General features: G+C 44.1%; 2 protein-coding genes across 3 annotated transcripts in view; one reads left to right on the forward strand and one right to left on the reverse strand.

Annotated features, from left to right (window-relative positions):
• LOC309394510 (lithostathine-1-alpha-like) overlaps nt 1-9,808 on the reverse strand; it is a 57,848-nt gene extending 48,040 nt beyond the window's left edge. The window contains exons 1-2 of the mRNA XM_081957755.1: nt 9,681-9,808; nt 9,339-9,425 (exon numbers count right to left, since the gene is read on the reverse strand). Of these exons, the coding sequence (XP_081813881.1) occupies nt 9,339-9,425; nt 9,681-9,726 (133 nt within the window). The 5' untranslated portion in view covers nt 9,727-9,808. The remainder of the gene's footprint in view (nt 1-9,338; nt 9,426-9,680) is intronic.
• An 8,518-nt stretch (nt 9,809-18,326) lies between these two features.
• Nucleotides 18,327-25,150, forward strand: LOC309394516 (C-type lectin lectoxin-Thr1-like). 2 transcript variants are annotated; one of them, XM_081957765.1, is made up of 6 exons: nt 18,327-18,419; nt 18,781-18,854; nt 20,007-20,098; nt 20,629-20,769; nt 21,807-21,921; nt 23,464-25,150. In XM_081957765.1, the coding sequence occupies exons 2-6, from the start codon at nt 18,797-18,799 to the stop codon at nt 23,529-23,531; spliced, it is 474 nt and encodes a 157-aa protein (XP_081813891.1). In that variant the 5' UTR covers nt 18,327-18,419; nt 18,781-18,796; the 3' UTR covers nt 23,532-25,150. The 2 variants fall into 2 exon arrangements, with proteins under 2 accessions (XP_081813891.1, XP_081813890.1); XM_081957764.1 differs by having other exon boundaries at nt 18,330-18,419; nt 20,004-20,098.
• The last annotated feature ends 1,199 nt before the right edge of the window (nt 25,151-26,349 follow it).

Consider the following 26,349-nt stretch of genomic DNA (forward strand, 5'->3'; position numbering starts at 1 on the left):
CTCAGGTAGACATCAATTGTGGTCGAGAATCGATATGGCCTGGATGTCAACAGAATTAAACTCAGATGTAGAAGAAATTACAATTGATAACATTTCTGGGCAGATCATAATCCAGTGAAAATTAGATGGAAGGGACAAAATAAAGTAAGGAGGAAGATCTTCAAAAGATCAATCTTGGGGGAATTTATCCATGCATATCAGAATGGTTTTTTTTTGCCAAGAAGGCAACTAAAAAATAGCATCAGGACGATACTAGACATCCTAGAATATTATGAAGTGCACAGTGAGAAACAAATGGCCTTGATATTTATTGATGCACAAAAAGCGTTTGACAATGTTAAATGGGATTTTATTTTGTGCCAGTTAAAGTATATGGAATTTGGTGGACACTTCATAAATATGTTTAAGGCAATATATTATAATCAAGTGGCCAGAGTGGTAATAAATGGGGATGTGAAGGTTTCAAGAGTTGCCCTAATTAATTTACGAGGATGTCAATGCCTAAGGCGTTTCCAGGGGATACAACACAGAGCTTTAAAATTCAAAAAGGCACAAGGCAAGGGTGCCCTTTATCACCACTATTATTTATATTAACGTTAGAGGCCTTGACCAGGATAATTCAAAAAGATGAGCAAATTAAGGGTCTAGAAATTAAAAAGGAAGTATTTAAGCTCCAAGCATTTGCAGTTGACCTGGTGTTTATGATGGAAAAAACCATTGTGAACTGGTATGAGGCTAATGGAAGTACTGGGAGAATATGGGGAACCAGCCGGTTTGAAGGTAAATAAAGACAAAACTATTAGTGAAAAACATGACAAATGGGCAGAAAAATGAATTGGCTGATAGATTAAACATTCAAATAGCAAATAAAGTGAGATATTTAGGAATAAAATTAACAGTGAGATGCGTAACACTCAAAGCAGATAATTACAATAAACTATTTGACCAAATTAAGGGGGATCTGGAAGGGTGGTAAAATTTAAAGCTCTTCTTCATGGAGAGAAAAGCAACAGTCAAAATGAACATCTGACCCAGAATACTTTTTTTGTTTCAAAATATACCAATAAGATTGGAGAAAGAATATTTTAGAAATTTAAACAAAATGGCATCTCAGTTTATTTGGCAAGGAAAGGGGCCTAGAATTAAACTGAAACTTACAGGATCCCAAAGAAAGAGGAGGATTCAGACTGCCCAATTGGGAAAGATACTATCAAGTGACTGCTCTATCATGGGGAAAAGATTGGATGGGACTTAAAAATAGAAGACTATTAGCGTTAGACGGTCAGGGTATGCAAATGAAAGTGGCATGCCTTCCCATGGGATGGCAAACATAAAACCCATCAGTACTTCCAGAGGCACCATATAAGACGAGTTCTACTTGATGTTTGGTTAAGGATTAAACAACAAAATTACATGGAACCCCAAACTGGTTATCGACATTGGAGATGTTCGTTCATCCAAATTTTATTAATTTAGGGAAAGTAATTATAATGAGGTACTAAAAGAAAGAGGTGAGTTAAAATCTAGAAGAGAATTATATGAGGAAGGAATAGAACTGGAATGGTGGGCTTACTCACAATTCCAACCTCAATATGTGAAAGACAAAAAAGAATGTGGCATTAGGAAAGAACCTACAGAATTAGAATTTTACTAGGTGGATAAAATGATTTAAAAAATTATACCAATATCTATTGGATTATACATTGGCGGGAGAGCAGGTAAAGGGAATCATGTTAGCATGAAATAGGAACGTTGGTTACAGCATAGATTTGGACATTTGGCAAGACTTATGGGAAAGACACAGAAAGTTAACTTTAGCCACCTCGTATAAAGAAAACTTATCCAAGATGTTCTACAGGTGGCACATCCCACCCACAAGATTAGCTAAAATTAACAAAAATTTATCGCCATGATGTTGGAAATGTAATGCTGCACTAGGGACCTTCTACCATAAGTGGTGGGAGTGCACGAAAGCTAGGGCTTTTTGCAGTGACTTGTGGTGAGGTTTATGGCTGGTGAGGAATTGACACAGTGGTGGGTTTCAAATTTTTTTAGACTTGTGGACTTCAACTCCCAGAATTCCACAGCCAGGCATGCTCAGTTCCAATTTAAAGCGACAGCATTTGTTTTTCTCCTTTGTGAAAGAAGTTTCCTTCTTTTATATTCTTTTTCTTCTCCCTTTCCCTCCTTCCTCCCTCTCTCCCTCACCCCCCCTCTCTCAAACACACACACACACACACACACACAGAGAAGTTGGATTGGACTATCTCTCCTACCCCCTTCCCTCTCTCACTCACTCTCAAACAAACACACATGCGCGCAAACACATAAAAGTTGGATTGGATATCTTTTCCAGTGGCTTGAAAGCAACTCCTCTGCCATCCCCCCCATTCCCCTGCTGCCTTCCCCAAATACCTCCACCATTGCAAATGCAGCCTGCTGTCTGGGTGGGAAATGCCTGGAACACAATAAAGCCCACCCACTCACCTCCTGCTGGCAGGCTGGGGTAAGAGGAGAGGCAGAGAAGCCGGAGGGGAGCCGACCCGAGCCTTCCAAAAGAAAGAGGCTGAGGGAAAGTGTGTGTGCTACAGCATGGCTCTTTGCCTGGCTTCCTTTATTATTATTATTTTTTTATTGTTTTAATTAGACAAATAACACACACACAAAACACTCTTCAATACAACTGCCAGCTAGCATGTCAATTGGTTACATTTGAGTTCCGTGCATTACTACAATCATTCTTTATACTTCATTCACATTAAATTGTGCATTTTAAATCAAAAACGATACCCACATTCTCCTTTAGCTACATTTGTTCTGAGAGTACTTTTATCAAGAGACATTCGTATTTATATTATTCAATGGATAAACATTTTAACACTGACAACCCTCTATGAGAGCTACCACATTCTGTTTATTTATCGCCTAAGATCCCTACTTCTTTCCTCCATCCACCTATACCATTTATCCCATATCTGATAGAATTCTGATTCTTCTTTTCCCTGGATTTCTTTAGTTAATTTGTCCATTTCGGCACAGTCCATCACCTTTCTTATTATTTCCTCTTCGCTTGGGGTTAGCTTGTTTTTCCATTTCTGGGCATAGGCAATCCTTGCCGCCGTTATTATATGCAATATTAAGTACTGGATTTCTTTTTTGTATTTTGTAGGCAGTAATCCTAATAAGAAAATTTCCGGTTTCCAGTCTATTTTAAATCCCGTTATTGCCTCCAGCCACTTTTGGATCTTTTTCCAAAACCTTTTAGCCTCCTCACAGGTCCACCATAGATGATAGTATGTTCCATGTATTGATTCGCATTTCCAACATTTTGGGGATGTGTTTGGCGATATTTTGGCTAACCTTGTTGGTGCTAAGTGCCATCTGTAAAACATTTTATACTGGTTTTCCTTATATGCGACCGAGAGTGTCATCTTTAAGTTTGTTCCCCAAAATTTTTCCCATTTGTCTAATTCAATATTGTGTCCAAAGTTCTGTGCCCATTTTATCATTTGTTCTTTCACAATTTCCTCTTCCATTTTGTATTTCAGGAGAAATTTGTATATTCTCCCTATCAATTTTCTATCTGGGCTTTGGATGATTTTATCCAATTCGTGTGATTCTGTTTCAATGTCATATGATTTGGTATCATTATTGTATTTAGTTTTGATTTGAAAGTAGGTTAACCAGTCCACTTTCTTGTTCCGTTCTGCCAATTCTTCAACTGTTTTTAAGTTTCCCTGTCTATCAATTAAATCTCTATATCTTAGTATCTTGTTCCAATCTATAAAATTTGGATGAGTCGTCCTTTCTGTTGGTGATAGCTAATTCGGGATTTTCACGTAATGGATTTTTTTTATTCTGAGCCATTTTTGCAATAACGCTCTTCTAATTAAATGTTTTTGAAAGTATTTGTGTGTTTTATTTTTATCATCCCATAGGAAAGTGTGCCAGCCTGCTTGCAAATCATGGCCTTCCAGGGTCAAAATTCTTTTATTCTTTAGCTCTATCCAATCCTTTACCCATGTTATTGATACTGCCAATGCGTGTAAATCCCAATTTGGTAGTGCTAAACCTCCTCTCTCTTTGCTGTCCTGCAATGACTTTAGTTTGATCCTCGCTTTTCGTCCCTGCCAAATAAACCTATTGGTTATGTTCTTTAATTCTTGAAAAAATTTTTTACCTGGGTTAATAGGTGCGGCTTGTAACAGGAATAGGATTCTTGCTAATATATTCATTTTGATTGTCGCTATGCGTCCCATGAGCGATAGTTGAATATTTTTCCAATTTTCTAAATCTTTCTTTATTTGTATCACTAATTTGTTATAGTTATCATCTTTAATTGTGGAACATTTTGCCGACACCCAGATCCCCAGGTATTTTACTTTCTTAGCTATTTGCATATTGGTTATTATTTCCAGTTCCTCTTTTTGCTTTTTGGTCATGTTTTTGGTTATCATTTTTGTTTTGTTTTTATTGATCTTTAATCCTGCCACTTCGCCATATTCTTCTAATTCAGTGAAGCTGGGGTGGATTTTTACATAGTGGATCCTTCCGGGGCTGGGGAAAAATGTCTGTGCTACAGCATGGCTCTTTGCCTGGCTTCCTGCCTCCTCCTGTGGTCTCCTCAGTGCTCGCTTGTGCTCTCCCAACTCAAGCGGAGTTTGATTGCAGGCGGAGCACCGTTGCCTTTTCAAATGTGTAATCAGTGAAGCTGGGCTGGATTTTTATATAGTTTTATCCAGCTGTGTGTGTGTGAGAGAGAAATGGATGGGGGCCTGGGGAGGAAGTCATTACACTTGGGGAGGGAGAGCACCAGCGAGGAGACCACAGGGGAAGGCAGGAAGCCAGGCAAAGAGCCATGCTGTAGCACAGACATTTTTCCCCAGCCCCGGAAGGATCCACTATGTAAAAATCCACCCCAGCTTCACTGATTGCAGGTTTGAAAAGGCAACGTGGCTGTGCCTGCAATCAAAATATTTCGACAACCATTTAAATATGAGCCAGCAGTGTGCAGCAGCTGCCAAAAAAGCCAACACAGTTCTAGGCTGCATCAACAGAGGGATAGAATCAAGATCACGTGAAGTGTTAATACCACTTTATAAGGCCTTGGTAAGGCCACACTTGGAATGCTGCATTCAGTTTTGGTCACCACCATGTAGAGAAGATGTGGAAACTCTAGAAAGAGTGCAGGGAAGAGCAACAAAGATGATTAGGGGACTGGAAACTAAAACATAGGAGGAACGGTTGCAGGAACTGGGTATGTCTACTTTAATAGAAAGAAGGACTAGGGGAGACATGATAGCAGTGTTCCAATATCTCAGGGATTGCCACAAAGAAGAGGAAGTCAAACTATTTTCCAAAGAACCTGAAGGCAGAACAAGAAGCAATGGGTGGAAACTAATCAGGGAAAGAAGTAACTTAGAACTGAGGAGAAACTTCCTGACAGTGAGAACAATTAATCAGTGGAACAGAAGTTGCCTCCAGAAGTTGTGAATGCCCCAACACTGGAAGTCTTTAAAAAGATGTTCAATAGCCATCTGTCTGAAATAGTATAGGGTTTCCTGCCTAGGCAGGGTGTTGGACTAGAGGACCTCCAAGGTCCCTTCCAACTCTGCTATTGCATTGTATTGTAAACTACACTTGGGGAGGGAGAGCACAAGTGAGCCAGGGTCCTTCCCTCCAGCCTTTGCCCAAAGCCCTGCACCAGGAGAATGAAGTTTGAATTCCTCCCCCTCCCTCTGACCCACACGTACCTTTTCCAGGTGCTTCAGAGAGGACTTAAACTCTGCTCTTGCCTTGGGCCCTGCCCAAACAAGCGCCCTCTACTATGAGGCAGGAGAACTGCGTGCCTCACTTAGTCTGAATTTTTAGGTGTTTTATGATTGCTCAGTACAAGAAACACGTTTCACACATAGCAATCATAAAACTCCTAAAAAGTCAGACTAACCATCTTGATCCCAATGGAGAGATCCGTATATGGGGCAGAGCAGCATCTGGCTGAGAGATCTCACTGGGCCAAAGACTCAGAGGTCACAGCATATTTGGCCAAGGGAGAAATGGGACAGACTCATCCAAGCAAGAAACACCTTCCACTTTCGAAGCAGTTCATCCTTGACAGAAAGTGAAGGAGCTTCTCAAGAACTTTACAAGAAAGTTTGAAATAGGCCGCAACCCATTCAGAGCCAGGCCATGGAAGAGGCGGATGAGCAAGAATGCACAAAAAGCAACATTTATGGGAGTGTTGTGCATGAGAAATCATCCCCCACCTCTGCAGCCACCACCACCTCCTCTGGTCCACCAAGCCGGAAAGGTTGGGGAACACTCTTATCAATCAATCAATCAATCAATCAATCAATCAATCAATCAATGCAATTAACCTCCAGGAGTAAACGTTCTGTGCCCTTATCGTGTTCCAAATTTAATGGTGCAAATAAGCTGATTTCAGGTTGTTAATCAGGACCAGAAATCCTGAAGCAAAGCAAATTCTCTCTCCCTCCGCCCTCCCCCCAACAGAAATCCACCCCCTGCCTTGTCTATAAATGCCTCCGTTCCTTTTGCTGGAGATTAGGCTGGAGTTGCCACTGAGCAGACTTGCTACCTGTGGAGGCACAGGTGAGTGGGGCTCTCCCACCCGTGGGCATCTGACAGGTGAGGCCCCTGCACCAGATCACTCCTGCATCTGTCTTTCTCCACCTGAAGGGACCTCTTGCAGGGGCTGCTGGCAACGTCCAGGTTCCAGCAGGGGATCTGTGGGAGGCAGGGAGCAAGGGGCCTCTAGGAGGATCTCTGGGGAAGGGATGCACAGGACAGACTTTCCAGCGGAGGCTCTTCTGCCCTTTAGGATCTGCTCTGACCCACCAAGGCTGCCGGATGACCAAGGAGGGAGAAAAGTGGAAAAGTGGGAACCAAAGTGTGGGGTTTCCAGCTTGGTCACACGTTGGATGTTGGATCGCCCTTCCTGAAGAGTCCCCCCCCCCCCAAGGTCCTTCCTCCCCCTTCTGCCACTCTGCTCTTTGCTCTTCTCTGCAGGAAAGGAGACCATGGGGTGATTCCTCTTTGTGGGCCTGGGCTTGCTGGTCGTGGCCTTCTCCCTAACTGGTGAGTTCCAACTGGGTCTCTCGTGTCCAGAGAGGACAATGCTCTTGCATCCTCCTCTTCCTCATCCTGCTGCTCTCATGGCCATCTTCTCATTGGGCTTCCTCTCTGGGGGTGAGGAGGAGGAGGAGGAGGAGGAGGACAGGGGTAGGTTTTGGCCAGCTTTACGGTTGGTTCACTCGTGCACGCGCTTTGTGTGTGTGCACAGTTCAATTAAAGTTGCTCTGCACTTGCGCAGAACTCAAAAACAAGATGGCGGTGGTGACAGCAGTGACCAGGGAACCAGTTGGGGGAGGGGCGTGGCAGGCCTGGGTCATTGCCGGTCCCGGTGACCCAGGCCACCATACTACTTCTAGTTCAGATGAACTGGGTCAAACTGGTAGGAACTCACCTCTGGAGGAGGAGGAGGAGGAGGAGGAGGAGGAGGAGGAGGAGGAGGAGGAGGAGGAGGAGGACTGTGGGATCCTTGGTGCTCTCTGAGCTCAGTTGTATCTTTGCAGATGTTCCATTACCTAACTAGGGAACATCATCAGTGCTAGAAGGGAGTGGGATTTGTGGTGGGGAGGAGGAGGAGGGGAGGGACTATGTGCTCTCTGAACTTGATGGATGGAGATTCAGAAAGTCCTTCAGGAGCACAGAGGTCTTCCCTTGCTAAGTCATAGCCCCCAAAACACCCACAACCCAACAAGGATTCAAGCTTGATATTCCCATGTTGCACGGACACACGGACACACACGCACACACACAATTTCATGAAATGCTCTTGGCAAGGGAATATTTATTTGTTAACTTCATGTGCTGCCCATCTCACTGTCAGCCAAGCTTACAAGCTTATAAAAAACATAATCTAAAATGAGAAGAACATTTTAAAAAAATATTTATTCAATTTGGTTGCCACCCATCCCATCACGAGGTGTCTCTGAACAGCTTACAATGTTAAAATCCAATCCAATATAGAGGAAGAATAAAACACTAAAATTACAATTTTTTAAAATTAAGAATTAAGAGATTAAAATTAACCAAGGTCTAAATATATGGGAAGCACATGCCCATAGTCACCAAGAATTGAATATGGTTAAAACAACCACAGATATATGGGGTTCCATAGAGAAACAGGATGGAGGTGGGATATATCAGCTTTGCTGGCAACAACTTACCTGCCCAGGTAAGGCTGCCCAAAAGGCCAAAGATGAAGCAAGTGATGAGAAGCATCTCCAAACTGAGGAGGGAAACAGAAGTTGAGAAGAACCTTGAATGTCCTCCAACCATACCAGGTTTCCCCCTTTCGGGTGCCCCTCCCCAGAAGGAAGAACCGAGCACTCATCTCAACCGTGAAACCCACCTGTTCATCTCTGGATTGCAGCCCCCTCCCCTCCCTAGAGCCACACTGAGCAATTGGTAGAGACCCCGGACTGCCAGGAATCACAGCCCGTAATTCTCAAAATGTAGATCCTGAGCTTCTTGCTCTCCTAGTTGGTTCCCTCCATTGTGACCACTAGGATCTGGTCATAGTTGGTGTGGTCCAGGATGTTTGGATGGTGTAAAGTCAGAGCAGGCTACCTCATAGAAGAATTTGGAGAAGGGACCGTTTGTTAATCCCCAGCCCCAATGAATTCAAGATGCTATGATGCCTCATCAGTCAAATAAATTATCTCTTATAATCTCTCCCCCCCCCCCAGGAATTCTTGCAAAGGAGGTTGAAAGATTTCGAACTGTGGGGATTGCTGCTGCATCAAAATATTTACTGATTTTGTTGAAAACCCTTTTGATCACAGCAAGATACATAAGTACATGACAGAGGGATCAGAAGTATCCCTAAAGCTGTCGCATATAGTTTTTATTAAAACTTTCAAATAGGAACATGGAAAATTAATATAAACAAATATAGAGTAAGAGAGAGAGAGAGAGAGAGAGAGAGAGAGAGAGAGAGAGAGAGAGAGGGAGGGAGGGAGGGAGAGGGAGAAAGAGAGAGAGAGAGAGAGGGGGAGGGAGGGAGGGAGAGGGAGGGAGGGAAAGAGAGAGAGAGAGAGAGGGAGGGAGAAAGAGAGAGAGAGAGAGAGAGAGAGAGAGGGAAATCTAAGAAACACCAAAAATAGGGGGAAGGATAAAGAAAAATAGAAAAAAAAAGAAGATAGGAGTTAGCAGTTTCTGATATTCTTCAAAGCAGTTTTAAGTACAAATATTTGGTAAACTCTCTCGCTAAAGTTACATCAAGTTACTTGTCTTTCTGTAACAGGTCTCACCTTCAAAGGGTGATCCAGTCTGAGAGAAGAATCCTCTAAATCCCCAATGGTCTGTTTTATATACCAGAGAGCTCACATCTTCACACCCTGCAATGCAAGATAAGATGACACAAAACAGGTGTTAATATCCGGAGAGCAGGTAGAAACTCCTCCCCTTATTGTGCTTCCATCCTGCTTTATAGTGTAAGATATCCAGAGTTGCTCCAATGTCAGGCATCCCCAAAATCAAACCAATACATTATAAATCAAGAGTGGCCAATGGAGGTGGGGTCTTGCTCTGAGGTCCCACTGAGGGAAGGACTGAAGGGCCATGACATAAGTTGAGAAACAGGACATGCTCACCCAAGGGAAGAAGCTCCTTCCATGACATGATCCACACCTGACCCATCACATCACAAGACCCATCCCAAGGCCCCCACCTAACATGAACTTGCCACCCCAAGACCTACTGACCACACGAAGCCCTTACAGGCAGAAGAACACCAGCACTGCCATTCTGCTGAAGATGTTACCTGGCCTGGTAATGTATGGAAACCAAAACCACCAGCTAGGAGAATGCGCCTCCACCCTCATCCTCCACCCGAGCTGCAGATGTTCACCACTTTCGCAAACTCCTTCCGTCTTTCTACCATGCTTGGCAAGAAGGCAACAGACTTCTTAAGAACTTAACAAGATAAGCTTTCGAAATATCAGTTTACACATAATTCTGTGGTTATGTGGCTGTAGCTGCCACATGGACTTTTGTGACCCTGCTGGAAATAGTTGTTGTGAAGAAGGCACACATCAAAATGAGTGAAGGAGGAAGGAAAGGAAGGAGGAGAGTGGAGGGATTGTGTGGTGGGTTATGCGCAGTTGTGCACGCTCACATTTTCCCTTTCTGGTTGTTACAGTATGTGACGTCCCCCCCTCCGCCCCCTCATCATCCTCGTTGCTCTTCTCTGCACTCTTTCAACATCTTTTTTTACAGTGTGGTGACCAAAGCCGGATGCAGTACTTTAGGTGTGATCTCTACTAAGTCTTTATAGAGTGGTATTAGTCCCTCCCTTGGTCTTGATTGTATCCCGCTGTTAATGCAATTTAGGAATGCATTGGCTTTTTTGGCTGCCGCCTCACACGGGTGGCTCCCATTTAGCTGGTCGTCCACTAAGACTCCAAGATCCCTCTCCCAGTCACTGCTCTTAAGCCTGGTTTCACCCCAGTCTGCATGTGTCCTTTGGGGTTTTCCTGCCTAAGTGTAAGACTTTACTTTTCTCTACATTGAACTTCCTTTTGTTAGAGAGAGAGGGCCCAGGGTTCAAGTCTGTCTTATGTTGTGGGGAGGCAATTATGCAGCCTATCTTGCCAAGAGTTGACTGACAGGAGCAGTGGGGGGGTCCTTTGGAAGGAATTGACCTGTTTATGCATAAATGCCATGACAATTAGGGGATACTTAACAGGTCCCAAGTGAAGACCACTGTGTTTTCAGCTGTAATTTGTCTGAAATGGTCTAGGTCTGTGATGGCGAACCTATGGCACGCGTGCCACAAGTGGCACGCGGAGCCATTTGTCAGGGCAAGCGAAGTGCTGCTCTGTCAGCTGTCCAGCGCACATGCACGCGCTGGCCAGCTGAGTTCACCTTTTTAAAAGTTATTTTTCCCCTTCCCCATGCTCCAGAGGCTTTATAGGAGCCTGGGGAGGGCGAAAAGAGCCTCCCCGCCCCCCCGGAGGCTTCAGGGACCGTCCCTGAAGACTTCGGAACGCTTAAAACCACCCTCCGAGCAAACCGGAAGTCACTTCCGGTTTGCTCGGAGGGTGGTTTTAAGCACTCCGAAGGCTTCAGAGAAGCCTCTGGACAGTCCCTGAAGCCTCCGGAGGGCCTCCGTGGGGTCGGGGAAGGCTCTTTTCGCCCTCCCCAGGCTCCTATAAAGCCCCTGGAGCATGGGGAGGGCAAAAAAACCATGTAAAAATGGGGGGTCGTGCATTTTGCGCGCATGCGTGTTTGTGTGTGTGTGTGTGTTTGTGTGTGCGTGTGTGTGTGTAAAAGCAAATAGATATGCATTGTTACCAGGAAAGTTTGCTGTTATCTTAAATTTGCTAGGTCTCCGTGTATTCTAAAGAACCGTTTATGCCCCAGAGTTGGGTTGAAAATGAATTTGCGCTGGAAGAGCAAAAGATGGAATTGAATGGAGCCTTGGCAGAGGGAGTTGGATGGCCAAAACTGGCTTTAGGCTCTTCCTCCGTTTACCTTTTCCAAAAAGCAACTGAGCTGGAAGATCTTTTAAAAGCAATTTGCTAGAGTGCTTTATAAAGTGGGGTCTCCCTATGAAAAGGGAGAGCTTTGAGACCCATCTTACATTCCCTTAAGAAGAGGTAGGACAACCATTTGTCTGAAATGGTGTAGACTTTCCTGCCTGAGCCTATTTATTTACATCCTATTTATGTATATCTACCTATATATCTACCTACCTAGACTTTCCTGCCTGAGCCTATTTATTTACATCCTATTTATGTATATCTACCTATATTTTTGTATTTGCACTGTTTTAATATGACTGTACACCGCCCCGAGTCCTGTTTAGGAAAGGGTGCAGTCTATAAATTAAAGATTATTATTATTATTATTATTATTATTATTATTATTATTATTATTATTATTATTATTATTATTATTATTATTATTATTATTATTAGCCGGGGGTTGGACTAGAAGACCTCCGAAGTCCCTTCCATCTCTGCTGTTCTGTATTCCGATTCCTTTTACAATTAAGGCACAAAAGAAAATGCAGGAGAAAAAGGGACTGGACAGGAGAAAGGTGACCTCCCCTTTGCATAGGAAATCAGTTACCTGAAGTCAAACCTGTTACATATTTGCATCCCATAATACCACACCTCCTTAAAATGAAGTGTGACGACCGAAGGGGCCTACAGTACACTTTAGCATGCTAATAAGGAAAAAAGGTTGGAGTTCACGAAGGGAGAGACCAGATGCTAATTAAGGCTAACCAAACTAACTCTTATCGGGAGACATTGTCCAAATACCCCCTCCTCTTTTCAGTTTAGAAATGCTGGAAGCTGTCAATCAACCCATGCAGCCACAGGATAAGACGTTTTCCTACATCCCAGGCTGTAAGGGTTTGAAAAACCCTTATCTCACCATTTTAAAAGAGGGGGAAATAGATCAAATTAAAATACCAAATAACTATTTGGCAAAGGGAGACACTTATTAGCCAGGTGATTAGTGGCAGACTGACCTCCAGATAGTGGCATCTTGACCTGTATTTGGGGGACATTAACATGAGTCCTAACTGTGGATGGAGCACGCTCTGCTGGCCCTTGTGCCCCCCCCCCCCACGTGTCCCCATTAAGTCCAGCCAAAAGCAGACCAATGCTAGTCCGCAGAGCAATGGCCAGTGAGTCCACAAGGCATTTCCAGGTTTCCCAAACAAGATAAACCCACCAGGCAAAGTTAAATCCACTACACAAGAGGGGTCACAAGGCAAGAAAAGTCCAGCGTTCACAAGCCATGATCCAAATTCAAGGAACGGTGTTGATCCAAAGCAAGGCAGGAGTCACAACGACCACAACGAAACCCACCGCAAGGAAACAAACACGTTGTCTCCCTCTGTCTCTTGTGCTAAATGGCCAGGTTCTGGTGCAGCCCACCAAGAGGGCCAAGGCTGCCTCCTCACCAGCGGTCGGCTCAACCTTCATTGCTGCTGCTGTTGCCGCCTTTTCTCTGCTCTACAGATTCTCAGATCAGGTGCAGAAAAAAGTACACAGATGAGTACATTTAAATTCCGTGCTTGAACCCTTCTGCCAACTGGGACGGCTGCTGTCCAACAATTGCTGGGAATCGGAATGGAAAGAGGCCAAATACATTCAGCAAACTTCTCTGGGCAAAATAGATTTTTAAACACAGACTTACAAACACCCCTAACAGGTGCTCTTATGTGCAGCAGGAAGGGACATGGGATCCGTCTCGCCACAACACCCAGTTCTGGTTGCAGAGGTCATTCCCAGGCAACTCATACCTAACCACCAAGTCAGTCATTGGTCAGCTCAGCTTGGCCACAGGAGGGCAAGCAAAGGACCTGAGCTTTTGGGCCATCTTTTTTGCATGCAAACACTGAACTCTGATTGGGGCAATAGGGCTGCTACCTTTCCCCCCCCCCCATATTTTTACCATGTATACTAGGGACATCCCTGGATGATGGGTGTGGGAACCAGCGTATTGGCTTGCAAAGAGGCCCCTCAGTTAGACCACCTAGCTTGCACAGAAGGCCGTGGGCATGCTGTGGTTGCAGTTGTGGTACCCTGGCCGAAACGTGTCAGAGTTGTCGGCTGGGACCACCCTGACTCTCAGCATGGGGGTCTGCTTGTAGAATGGATGCAATTCAGGCTGGTTAGGGTTATGGTTGGGGTAACCCTCACCTGCTCCTTCTCTCCTTCACCGCAAAGCATATTATAAAAATGATATTTAGGTATTTCGGCAGAGTGCAAGATCAGCAGAACATCTGGAAGGTTCAGCTGCTGAAGAACCCTAGGATTTGTTCTAAAATGCCCAGGGACAATGCAGCATGTTTTTCCCCTTGAATGAAAGGCAAGCTAAAAACTTTAGAACAGGAAGAAACGTGGAGTCCAGAGGTACCAGTTGGGTCTGGATTCAGCCTAGTTGGGCTTCCTCCCTCTTACGGTGGTGTGGACTTGACTCTTTCATTATGTTCACATGACACTCTCAGCCAAGGCAACGGCAGATCTCGTAACTGTGCTCTCAAAAGAAAAAAATGAAACTTGGGCACTCCAGCAACAATTGAGAGTCCTATCAAATTGTTTACCCCACACACCCAACAGATCCTAAAATACAGAACTGCTATGTAGATGACACCGCAGAGGCAGCGCCTTATCCTTGCTTGTTGGGACTACAAATTATTTCTCCTCAACTATGACTTCGTTTCCAGCAGCTGTAGCTGGGTAGAGACCCATAAATTTGTGGAATGTTATTTAGAATCCATGTTTTCTATTTTTCGAGTCTCACGTGTCACCAATGTCTTTTATGCTTTGATCACTGGCTTCCTCAAGATCACATAGATGGTGACCGAATAGAGATTAAGCAAGTCCATTCATTCGTGCTAGTTGGGATCTCATTCCAAACCATAAAAACGTTGACAAACATCACAATTCAAGCATGTTCAGGGAATGGGTAAGCATTGGAGTGGCTCAGCAGGCTACACTTCAACCCAGACAGAAAAGAAATGATTACATTTCTTGTAATATCTTGCATGATTTTTTTAGCTGCAACATGGGTGCAGGAAGCCGCAGCAGGAAAAAGACAAGTGGGAAAAACACAAGATGCAAATGATGACATTTGGAGACCGAAGGAGAAAGTAATTATTCCAAGTTGGCAATAAAGCACAATTAGGAGAGCGAAGGACTTGAGACAGAGGTCAACAAGATGTTTGATTGCGGAGTGTCCTTGTAAACTCATATTCCGGGAAATTTAACATTGCCCTGCAAACTTTGGGGAAAATATCCCCAGAGCCTTCTTGTGCTACGGAAGACAACAACAGAGCAATAAAGACACAGCAGGGAGGGATCTGGGCAGAACCTGTCGCAACGAGTCAGTTGGGTGTTGTGGGGAGAGAAGGGGCAGGCAGTAACATCATGGGGATGACTGGTCCAGGGAGATGAGGTGGGGGACATGGGGTGGGGGCCAAATCTGAAAAAGTGGGGCCCCGGCATTAAGTTCTGGTGCCATTTTAGTCAAATGATTGTCCAGACTCTTCTTAACAACCTCCAGTGATGGAGAACCCACAATTTCAGGAGGCAACTTCTGTTCCACTGGTGAATTGTCCTCACTGTCAGGAAGTTTCTCCTCCGTTCTAAGTTGCTTCTCTCCTTGATTAGTTTCCATCCTTTGTTTCTTGCCTTCTGGTGCTTTGGGAAATAAGTTAACCTCCCTCTTCTTTGTGGCAGCCCCTCAAATACTGGAAGGCTGCTGTCCTGTCACCCCTGTTCCTTCTCTTTCATTAGACTAGCCATAACCAATTTCTTCATCTGTTTTCATCTCCAGCCCCTTAATCATCTTAGCTGCTCTTCTTTGCTTTCCCACCCCCAAAATCTCAACATCTTTTTTGTATTGTGGTGACCAAAACTGGATGCAGGATTCTAGGTGTGGACTGACTAAGGATTTATGTAACTGTCTCATGATGTGAGAAGACTTTATTGCTTTCATACAGTTTTAAGTATTATTGATTTTACTTATTTATTGTGCTTTAATCTTACTGGAAGTCTGTGATAAATGTTTTTCTTTGTTTGCATATCCATCAGTTCTAGATAAAGGTCACCATGGTTCAGAAAAAAGCTCACTGGGGCAAACTTTCCTCTTTGTGGGGAATTCCTTCTGGCTTTTTACGCCTTCCTCTTTCCTTATTTCATTTCTTAATCCAAGGGAATGTTCTGAATTTAAACGGTGCCAATGCTTCCCATTTACCTTTATTTCATCTTTATTTGCAAACAAATGTCTGTCAGTAAAAGTCTGGTTTTCAGAATCGGCAATAAATTGAGCAATGTGCTAAGAAACTTACAGTCTTCATGCCACAATCTAAACTATAGACATAAAAGACAAAGTTAATTTATGCAAAATGAATGCGGAGAGTGAATGCACCCATTGGCCAGTTTCAGATTTGCACACAAAAAATGAGATGCTTCTTTGTCTTTTGTTTAGTGGTCACCTTTTCCAAACCAATTGCTAGTACATTGCTCCTAAGAGAGTGCACTCGCCAGCCCCCAGGCTCTAAAACCATGGGGCTGAATAGATGTCCTTTGAGTGCCCCTAGGACAGCTCTCCTTGGGGCTGATGCGGTTGTCATCTGAGTGCTTTGGAGACAAGATGGAGACAACCCTCCTGCTCCTACACTACAATGGTGGAGGAGCCCATCCTGGCCCTGTCTCCAGGCTGGCAATGAAGGTCACCAGACTTATGGTTCGGCTGAACGCCAACCTTCCTTCTCTGGAACCAAAGTTCGGGGTAGTGCAGCTGCAACTCAATTATTTTTGTTGTGTCATGTGGGAGAATTTGTGGGAGACAGCAAAGATGAGAAGAAGAGAAGAGTAGAGTATGTGGAAATTGTGCCTTTGCAAGTAGGTCAGCTACAATGTGGTGGGCTAAGAGCGTGGGAAAAGAGGAACTTATGTTGGCCACATATATAAAACTAGTAATGTTGTGAGAGTTGGGCTGAAGGAACTAGCAACTAAATCAGTAGACTAGTGAAATACTGTGGACATAATATACTTAGACTTCGGCAAGGTATTCGACAAAGTAGACCACAACCTACTTCTTGGTAAGTTAGAAAAAAGTGGGATAGATAGCATCACCACCAGATGGATTCACAACTGGCTGACAAACAAACTTCTCAATGAGTAGTCCTTTGTGGGTCTAAGTCTACATATAGGGAAGTAAGCAGTGGGGTACCACAAGGTTCTGCCTTATGCCCAGGACTCTTCAATATCTTCATAAATGACTTAGATGAGGAAATAGAAGGGGAACTTACCAAATTTGCTGATAATACTAAGATGGCTGGAATAGCCGACAGCCTAGAAGATAGGTTCAAGATCCAGATGAACCTTGACAGACTTGAACCCTGGGCCCCATCCAACAATGCAAAATCCTACACTCAGGCAAGAAAAACCAAAAGTACACCTATTGACTGGGTGAAACCAGGCTTAATAGCAGGACCTGTGAGAGGGATCTTGGAGTCTTAGTGGACAACCATGGACCTGCCCTAAGGTATTCATCACCCTACTTGCACAGGGTGTCGCAGATCTGGTGTTTGCCACCAGGCAGTGGCATCGTGACCAGGCTTTGGGGGACATTAGCAGCAGTCCCCTGCCATGGATGAGCCTCCCCCTGTTGGCTCTGGAGTTCCTCACAGCTGTCCCCTGTCCAATTGGTGCACCAGATGGACCCCATGCAGCTGCAGTGGGAGCTGAACATCTTTCCTGGAACATGGTTACACAGAGACTCTGATCACAACTTGGAGGGAGCAGGTGATGGGGACCATTGGCCAAATCTCACCTGGACCTCAAGAGATAAAACATTGAAAGATGCCTAAATGCTGATGAAGGAGCACCAAGAGTGAGGCCAGCAGACCACATGAGACCGTTTATATTAAGATCCGGCTACTGGAGGGGGCAGAGGCTGACAGGACACTACGCCTCTCCAAGCAGTTTACAAAGTCATCCTATTGCCCCCAACAATCCGGGTCCTCATTTTACTGACCTCCGAAGTACGTAAGGATGAGTCAACCTTGAGCAGTGGCTGAGCAATCAAACTGCCAAAGTGCTGGCAGCCAGCAGTCAGCAGAAGTAGCTGCAGTACTACATTCTCACCCCTGTGCCGCCACGGCTCCTATCCACCAGAAAAGCACTTAAGGCCTGTTTTTTGCCCAAGCGATAGGCTAGGACAGAGTAGGCGAGAGGGTTTAAGGAGGGGTTGCATGAGGAAGTTTGCTTTGGTGCCTGGTTGTTAATGTTGATTGTGTCAAAAGATGTAGGTTTGATGCTTTTTCCCACTTTTGACTGAGAATTCAGATTGCAGATTAACAGATGAGTTGGAAGGGACCTTGTAGGTCATCTAGTCCAACCCCCACACCCAAGCAGGAGACCCTAGTTTCCATCCATTATTCCTTCTCTGGTGCTTTGGAAAATAGCTTGCCCCCCCCACTCCTCTCGTGGCAGCCCCTCAAATATTGGAAGGCTGCTATCATGTCTCCCCTGGTCCTTCTCTTCACTGGACTAGCCTTCAACACAAGGTGGGCAGCTATATAAAAGCTTTAGATAAAATAAATAAATCTGAAAGCCCAGTTCATTGCCAGGAAGTCAATTTTGTTGCTTTTATCTGTTCCTACATCTTTAGTGCAAACAAGCTACTCCCTGGGGGGGGGGGGGAAATCCCTTCTGAAGAAAAGCAATTTCCCTTCCCTTTTGACCCCCCTAAAAGGCCCAACCCCTTGTCTTGCCTATAAAGGCCTCCATTCCCTTTGCTGGAGGAGAGCCTGGAGTTGCCACTGAGCAGACTTTCTACCTGTGAAGAAAAAAGGACAGGTGAGTGCAGCTTTCCCACCTGTGGGCATCTGAGAGGCCCCTGCAGCAGATTCCTCCTGTGTCTGTCTCTCTCCACCTGAAGGGACCCCTTGCAGGGGGCTGCAGGCAACGTCCAGGTAACAGCAGGGGGTCTGCAGGAGGCAGGGAGCAGGGGGTCTCTGGGGAAGCGAAAGAGATGCACAGGGGAGCCTTTCCAGCAATGCAGGGTCCACTCTGACCCACCAAGGCTGCTGGATGACCATGGAGGGAGAAATGGGGTCCAGCGAAACAGTGCAAGCCGAAGTGTGGGAGTCCCCCGCTTGGTCATAATCTGGACTTCCCACCCATCTCCCCTCCTTTCCTCCCCCCATCCTCTCTGCAGGGAAGGAAGGAAGACCATGGGGCGATTCATCTTCCTCACCCTCGGCTTGCTGGTCTTGGCTTTCTCCCCAAATGGTGAGTTTGAACAGGGTCTCTCGTGTCCGGAGAGGCCATTTTTCTAGCCTCTGAACCCCTTCCTGGTGTGACTCCTTCCAGCATCCTCTCCCTGAAGTTTCTTTTTTTTTTATCCCTGCGTGGTAAAAATATCCCGATAAAAAACCAAAGGGGAACCACAAGCAACCAGAGACAGTAAATCTTACTTCAAGATCAGAGGTTTATTGTTTCATGAGCAATTTTGAACATGAATAGCAAACGTAGCGCAACTTAGATTAACAATTTATTGCAATAAGCTCCACTGACATAGCTGAATCCAGCAAGGATGAGCTACAGCCAGTGGCCCTGAACTCTCCCCAAGGCATTCTTTTTATACTTTTCTGCACGCATTTCACAACTTCCTTCCTTGTTCTGTCTTACTGACAGTCAGTCTCCACATACACCCGTGTACATTGGAAGCTCTCAGACACTTGTTACTTTTAGTTCCTCCTTTCCCAGCGTAGTTGGCACATGATCAATGCGCTCATCTGAAATCTCCTACCATCTGCAGCTTTTAGTTTCTTATTTCTTAATGTCCCATATGCTTCGTGTTCAAAAATATCTCAAAACTGATGATACTGCATGCTATAAGTTCTACACAATATGAGTTACAAATATTTCATTAGTTTGCAAGTTTAAAGCAAGCACTATAATATATTGCCTTATAAGACATCTCTAACAGGAGCATAGGCCAGGTATGGGATCAAAGAGCATAGATGTAGGAATAAAGGTGGAGTTATTTTCTCACACCTGTTTGGCTAATTTTGCAATTTAGACCCCACCTGCTCTCTCTCTGCTCCAAGACTTGGGACCAACTCAAGTGAATTGATTCACACAAGACATGCAGTTTCCAGAAAATTAACCAAGGCTAACCCTAAACAAGCTTTGGACATTTTGCAAATGTAGCTGCAAATCAATTTCAATGTATTGTCCTCAAAGATGTTTACAACTCAGCAGGTTTAGAATGTTCTGCGGACCCAGCTATGTCTCCTCCTCCTCCTCTTCCTCCTCCTCCTCCTCCTCCTCCTCCTCCTCCTCCTCCTCCTCCTCCTCTTCCTCCTCCTCCACCACCACCACCACTACTTTTTCTCTTGGCCACCTTCTCACTGAGCTTCCTCTCTTCCCACACAGGAGCCAAAGGCTGTTGTTGTCCCCGTGATTGGCTCCCCAATAATGGCTTTTGCTACAAGGTCTTCGATGACCACAGGAACTGGAACGATGCCGAGGTGAGAAGTGCTGTGTATCTGTGAACATACTGTACTAGCCCAGGCAGAGGAGAAGTCTAGGCAGAGCCTTGAGTAACACCCAGGTCCCCTCTGGTTGGGCTGAAGGGGAGGGCCACTAGGCTGTGTGCGTGAAAAGAAAAGAAAACCATTAGGGCAGTCTGAAATGCAAGTATGCTCTGGACACTATACTGGTGTGGGCTTCCCTGACTGGTATCTGTTGGGCAGTGCTGAGCATGATCTGGACAACAGGTTTCCTGATGTTTCACTGGCAACTCTGGTGGCGTCTCCAGCGTCTCCTTGACTCTGAAGGGATGAGAATGTGAGAGTTTATCTCCTGAATCTGGAATTGTTCAGGAGCTGCAGAATCTAGAAAGGGCATCTGAGGGGAGTCAGTGCAGTCAAGAGAGGGGCTAGCACCACGCAATCGGATTCCCTGACTCTTTTCTCACTTTCACAAACTAACACACACACACACACACAGACACACACATTTGCTTGTCTCCTTAACAAGTGCCTGTCTCCCTTGTCAGACGTTCTGCAGGAAACACAAGCCAGGCTGCCACCTGGCCTCCATCCATAGCCGTGAAGAGTCAACTGACTTGGCCGAATACGTCTCCGACTATCTCAAAAGTGGTGGAAATGTCTGGATTGGACTGAATGACCCACAGAAAGTAGGTTCATTTCTGTTACGAATGTTTGTCAATTCATTTGTACTGTTTTTAAGGAGGGTTTTTTCCTCTTCATCCAAGAGGAAGCAGAGTAGAATAGAGATGGAAGGGACCTTGGAGATCTTCTAGTCCAGCCCCTTGCTCAAGCAGGAGACCCTTTACCATATCAGACAAATGGCTGTTCAGTCTCTTCTTTTAAAAACTCCAGCGATGGCCCCCCACAATTGCTGTTCCACTGGTTGATTGGCCTCACTGTTAGGAAATATCTCCTTAGTTGCAGGTTGCTTCTCTCTTTGATTAAACTCCATCCATTGCTTCTTCTCCTGCCTTCGGGTGCTTTGGAAAATAAATTGACCCCCTCCTCTTTGTGGCAGCCCCTCAAATACTGGAATGCTGCTATCATGTCCTTCCTAGTCCTTCTTTTCACTAGACTAGCCGTACCCAGTTCCTGCAAGCGTCCTTCAAATGTTTTTGTCTCATTGTTGTCGTCGTCATCAATTTATTTTCTAAGTGTTTTGCTGTTGGTCTCCCACCAAAAGACTCATTAATGTTGATGTATTAATTACTTCTGAGAAGCTTTTTCATGGATCATCACCTGTCCAAGACTTCATCAAGGTTAACCCTGCTTAGTTGTTCCAGATCAACTAAGATCAAATAGATAGAGAAAGAGAGAGGGAGGGGAGGGGAGAGAAGGGAGAACGAGAGAGAGGGACAGAGGGGAAAGGGAGAGGGAGAAGAGGAAGAGAGGGAGATGGAGAGAAGGAGAAAGGGAGAGGGAGAAGGGGGGAGGGGGAGATGGAGAGAAAGGGAGAGGGAAAAGGGGAGAGAGGAAGAGAGGGAGATGGGGACAGAGGGAGAGAGGGAGGGGGAGAGAGGGAGAGGGGGAGAGGGAGGGAGTGGGAATGGGAGAGGAGAAAGAGAGACACACAGAGAGAAATAGAGTTGGTCTGATCCTTGCCAACCCTTCCTGTCTCCACCTGGGTCCGGAAGGACCAGAGTCCCTTCCTCAGTTGATTAACGTGGCTTCCCTGTCATTATAGCAACGCAATTGGCAGTGGACAGACAGATCCAGAAACAGCTACCTGGCGTGGCAACAAGGAGAGCCCAGCAACAGCGGGAACAATGAATATTGTGTTGAACTTTGGAAGTCATCAGGTAAGCCAAGGTGGAGGGAAGGGAGCCGAGGATGCCTTCCGAGAGTGAGAACCCTTCTTTGAACATTTACTCTTTGGCAAGGAAAAAATTAGCACCTGCCTAGGTTAATTAAAAATCAACCACAATCACAACTGTAAAACTATGAACTATGGAGAAAGCATGGGGGATTTAAAGAACCCCCGCCCCCGAACTAAAATCCACCCCCCCCCAACTTCATGGAAGTAGAGATCGCTTAGAACTTTGAGTCTCACCCAGCCCTTGTTGCATGGTGCAAAGCCAACAACATCACAAACCACACAATATATTTATTAATTCTTGATGTAAGGAGTCCAGGACAAAGGCAGATCTTTGCATCAAAATTTCTTTCATTGTTTTTTTTTAAATCACAGTGGTTTATACTGGATGCCAGTGGACTTGATCCAACCTTTCACCAGTAGATGTTTTTGGAAACAAGGGTGGCACATTGTGGCTACTCCCACATAAGGGTCTTAATGGCGATTTATGACCTCTCTGGCACAGGAACACATAGTTGAGGCCAGCCCCACCCATTTCCTAAATTGAAATGGAGCCCACTCCTTCCAGTCCTTCTCTCCAAACTTCCCTTCTTCTTCCCATGTCAGGAGCCTTCTTCTCAACCAGTTATTTCTCCTCCCTTTTGAGGAAGACCTCAAAGAGACAACAGGTGGTTTAAAAGCAACCCCCATCTACCCAGTTGCCAGTCTCCATTGCCTTAAAATATGAAGAAAACATGACGCAAACACAAGCAATGGAACATAAGGCTACCAGAGTCTTAGATTTTAAAAGATCTGATTTTAATGAACTCAGAGAGAACTTGGGAAATATTCCTTGAATGAAAATCCTAAGGAGATCCTCTAGTCCAACCTCCCACCCACCCCTGCCCAAAAGGAGACCCTAGACCATGTCTGACAGATGGCAGTCCAATCTATTCTTGAAAGCCTCCAATGATGAAGGTCCCAAAACTTCTGAAGGCAACTTTTGTTCCATGGGTTGATTGTTCTCACTGTCAGGAAATTCCTCCTTATTTCTAGGTTGAATCTTTAATTGGGGGCCTCTTTGCAAGCCACTATACTTGTTCCCACACCCATCATCCAGGGATGCCCTTAGCACATGGGAGGAAAAAAGGGTCCATATAACAATCATATGACAGTGAAATCAATGCTGCTCCATCCAGTTTTGACAGGCCAAAGAGATGGACCAAAATCTCAGGTCCTTTGCTGCCCTCTTGTGGCTGAGCAGAGCTTGACAGGCAAAGCCTACTTGCCATATCCTGATTTGCATTATGTTTATATTTATCGACAAAGAATAAAGAGAGACTAGTATAGATCTATTTCAAGCTGTTGATCCTGATTTCTTGGCTATCTTGGTTACAACACTCCACTGAATGCAGAAGCCCATTTCAGCCAGTTAGGTTCTTCACCTGTAATACCTTCAGGTACCCCTGCAAAGGAGGGAGGAGCCATGGAAATGCTCCCCTGGGACTCTGAGGTCTAAGCCTGCAAAACATCTCCTTTCTCTGCCTAGGTTACAAGAACTGGAATGACGAGAACTGTGCGTCCACACGTGCATACCTCTGCAAGTGCAGATTCTGATGCAACGTCTGATGCAACGTCTCCTTCTCCTGCTCTGTGTGTGGGGAACAGAAGTGCCTGGTGAAGCACCTGGAGAAGCAAGGGAGCCTTCCCAAAATCTCTGCTCTGCGTCCCTCCGCTTCATGGATGCTTTCTGTAGCTTGGATCTGATTTTGCTCCTCCTGATGGGCCAAGAGGTCAAATAAATTCTGTCTTGATTGACAACCTGGAAGAAGTTTGTTTGGGTCACTAGATGTGGAACACAATAAGGGCACACAATTTGACTCCTGGAAGGCAAATCTTGTTTGTTTCATTGATTGATTGATTGATTGATTGATTGATTGACAGTATACATTCTGATCTTTCTGACTCCATACAATATAATGTTTTGGCCTCTCTAAGAAGCCAGAGAAAGATTTGGCTAGATGTGAAATTCTCACTGTTTCATTGAGAAAAGGCCAGAGAGACAGCCTGTCACTACTGTCCACTCTGAAGCCAAGGATGACCCTCCATGCTCTATGCATAGGTTCAGCGTATGAGGATCACATAACCCAACACATTGCTTCTCTTAACTGCCCCTGTTCCCAAAATACAGATACCTTTTTTTCACGTTTGCATCATTATCACAACAGAAAAGGGGGGAGGGGTAGTTGTATACATTAAAGATAACATTCCAGTAAAACAAATCTACAGAGCTGATGAAGGTAGAATATTAATATTATCAGTTACATTAAACAAAAAGTGGATTGTGCTTGAGGGAATCTATGCCCCAAATGAGGGGCAAAAACAATTTTATGAAAAGTTGCATAATATTATTGGGGAGATAGAAAATGAGAGTATTTGTATTCTGGGAGATTTAATGCAATAGTGGATAGAAATTTGGATTATAGAAGTGATAAAACAAAAAAGAGATCAGAAGAATACTACCTACTACCTTTTTTTCAAAATGGCAGAAGAGTTGGGCATCCAGGATAGTTGGAGAGAAAGGAAAATGGAAAAAAAAAAACCCAATGCACGTACTTCTCAGGTAGACATCAATTGTGGTCGAGAATCGATATGGCCTGGATGTCAACAGAATTAAACTCAGATGTAGAAGAAATTACAATTAACAAGAATCTCTGGGCAGACCATAATCCAGTGAAAATTAGATGGAAGGGACAAAAGAAAGTAAGGAGGAAGACCTTAAAAAGATCAATCTTAAAACATAAAGAATTTGTTTTGAAGGTGGAAGAGCAAATACGGCTCTTCTTCCAGGATAATAAGAAAGAAGACACAAGCATTCAAAATGTATGGGACATGGCAAAAGCCTACACGAGAGGCACTGCAATTGCCTATATGGCAAAAGAAAACAAAAGAGAGAGACAATGGCAAAAAAGCCTAGAGGAGGAAATTAGCAGAATAGAGGAAGAATTACAGAAAGAACTCCAAAGACATAAATTGAAACAACAAGCGAATTTAATTAAATATAAACTGAATATTATCAAGGAGGAATTAGCGCAACAAATAAAAAGAAGCAAACAAAATTTCTTTGAAAATGCAAACAAGCCAGGGAAATGGCTAGCCTATAGGCTGAAAAAACAGAAAGAAAGAAGGTGGATTAGCAAATTATAAAACAAAGAGGGAAATATAATACATCAAAATGAAGGGAAAAAATGATAACCTATGAGTTGTACAAGAATTTATACAAGGATGACGAATGCAATATAGAAGAGAAAGCACAGTGATGTTTCCAAAATGCCGAACTACCCACAATCTCTGAAAACATAAAATATATGTTGAACAAAGACATAACTTTGTTAAAGTTGACAGAGGCAATAAAAAGGCAAAAAATAATAAAATGCCAGGTCCTGATGGATTACCATCTGAAATATACAGAGCTGCAAGACCTTCTAGGGCCAATACTATTAGAGGTTTTCAATTCAGTATTAAAAGAGGCAAAGATACTGGCATCATGGGAAGAAGCAAATATTATACTTATCCCTATGGAGAACTCTGATTTGACGCTAATCAAAAATTATAGGTCCATTTCTTTGTTAAATGAAGACTATAAAATATTTATGGCCATAATGGTTGAAAGACTAAAAAAAATTCTGGGGAAATTTATCCATGTATATCAGAATGGTTTCTTGCCAAGAAGGCAACTAAAAACTAGCATCAGGACGATACTAGACATCCTAGAATATTACAAAGTCCACAGTGAGAAACAAATGGCCTTGATATTTATTGATGCACAAAAAGTGTTTGACAACGTTAAATGGGATTTTATGTTGTGCCAGTTAAAGTATATGGAATTTGGTGGACACTTCATAAATATGTTTAAGGCAATATATTATAATAAAGTGGCCAGAGTGGTAATAAATGGGGATGTGAAGGTTTCAAGAGTTGCCCTAATTAATTTATGAGGATGTCAACGCCTAAGGCGTTTCCAGGGGATACAACACAGAGCTTTAAAATTCAAAAAGGCACAAGGCAAGGGTGCCCTTTATCACCACTATTATTTATATTAATGTTAGAGGTCTTGACCAGGATAATTCAAAAAGATGAGCAAATTAAGGGTCTAGAAGTTAAAAAGGAAGTATTTAAGCTCCAAGCATTTGCAGTTGACCTGGTGTTTATGATGGAAAAAACCATTGTGAACTGGTATGAGGCTAATGGAAGTACTGGGAGAATATGGGGAACCAGCCGGTTTGAAGGTAAATAAAGACAAAACTATTAGTGAAAAACATGACAAATGGGCAGAAAAATGAATTGGCTGATAGATTAAACATTCAAATAGCAAAGAAAGTGAGATATTTAGGAATAAAATTAACAGTGAGATGCGCAACACTCAAAGCAGATA

Source organism: Natrix helvetica, assembly GCF_964273705.1.
Source record: "Natrix helvetica genome assembly, chromosome: 6".
NCBI classification, from domain to species: domain Eukaryota; kingdom Metazoa; phylum Chordata; class Lepidosauria; order Squamata; family Natricidae; genus Natrix; species Natrix helvetica.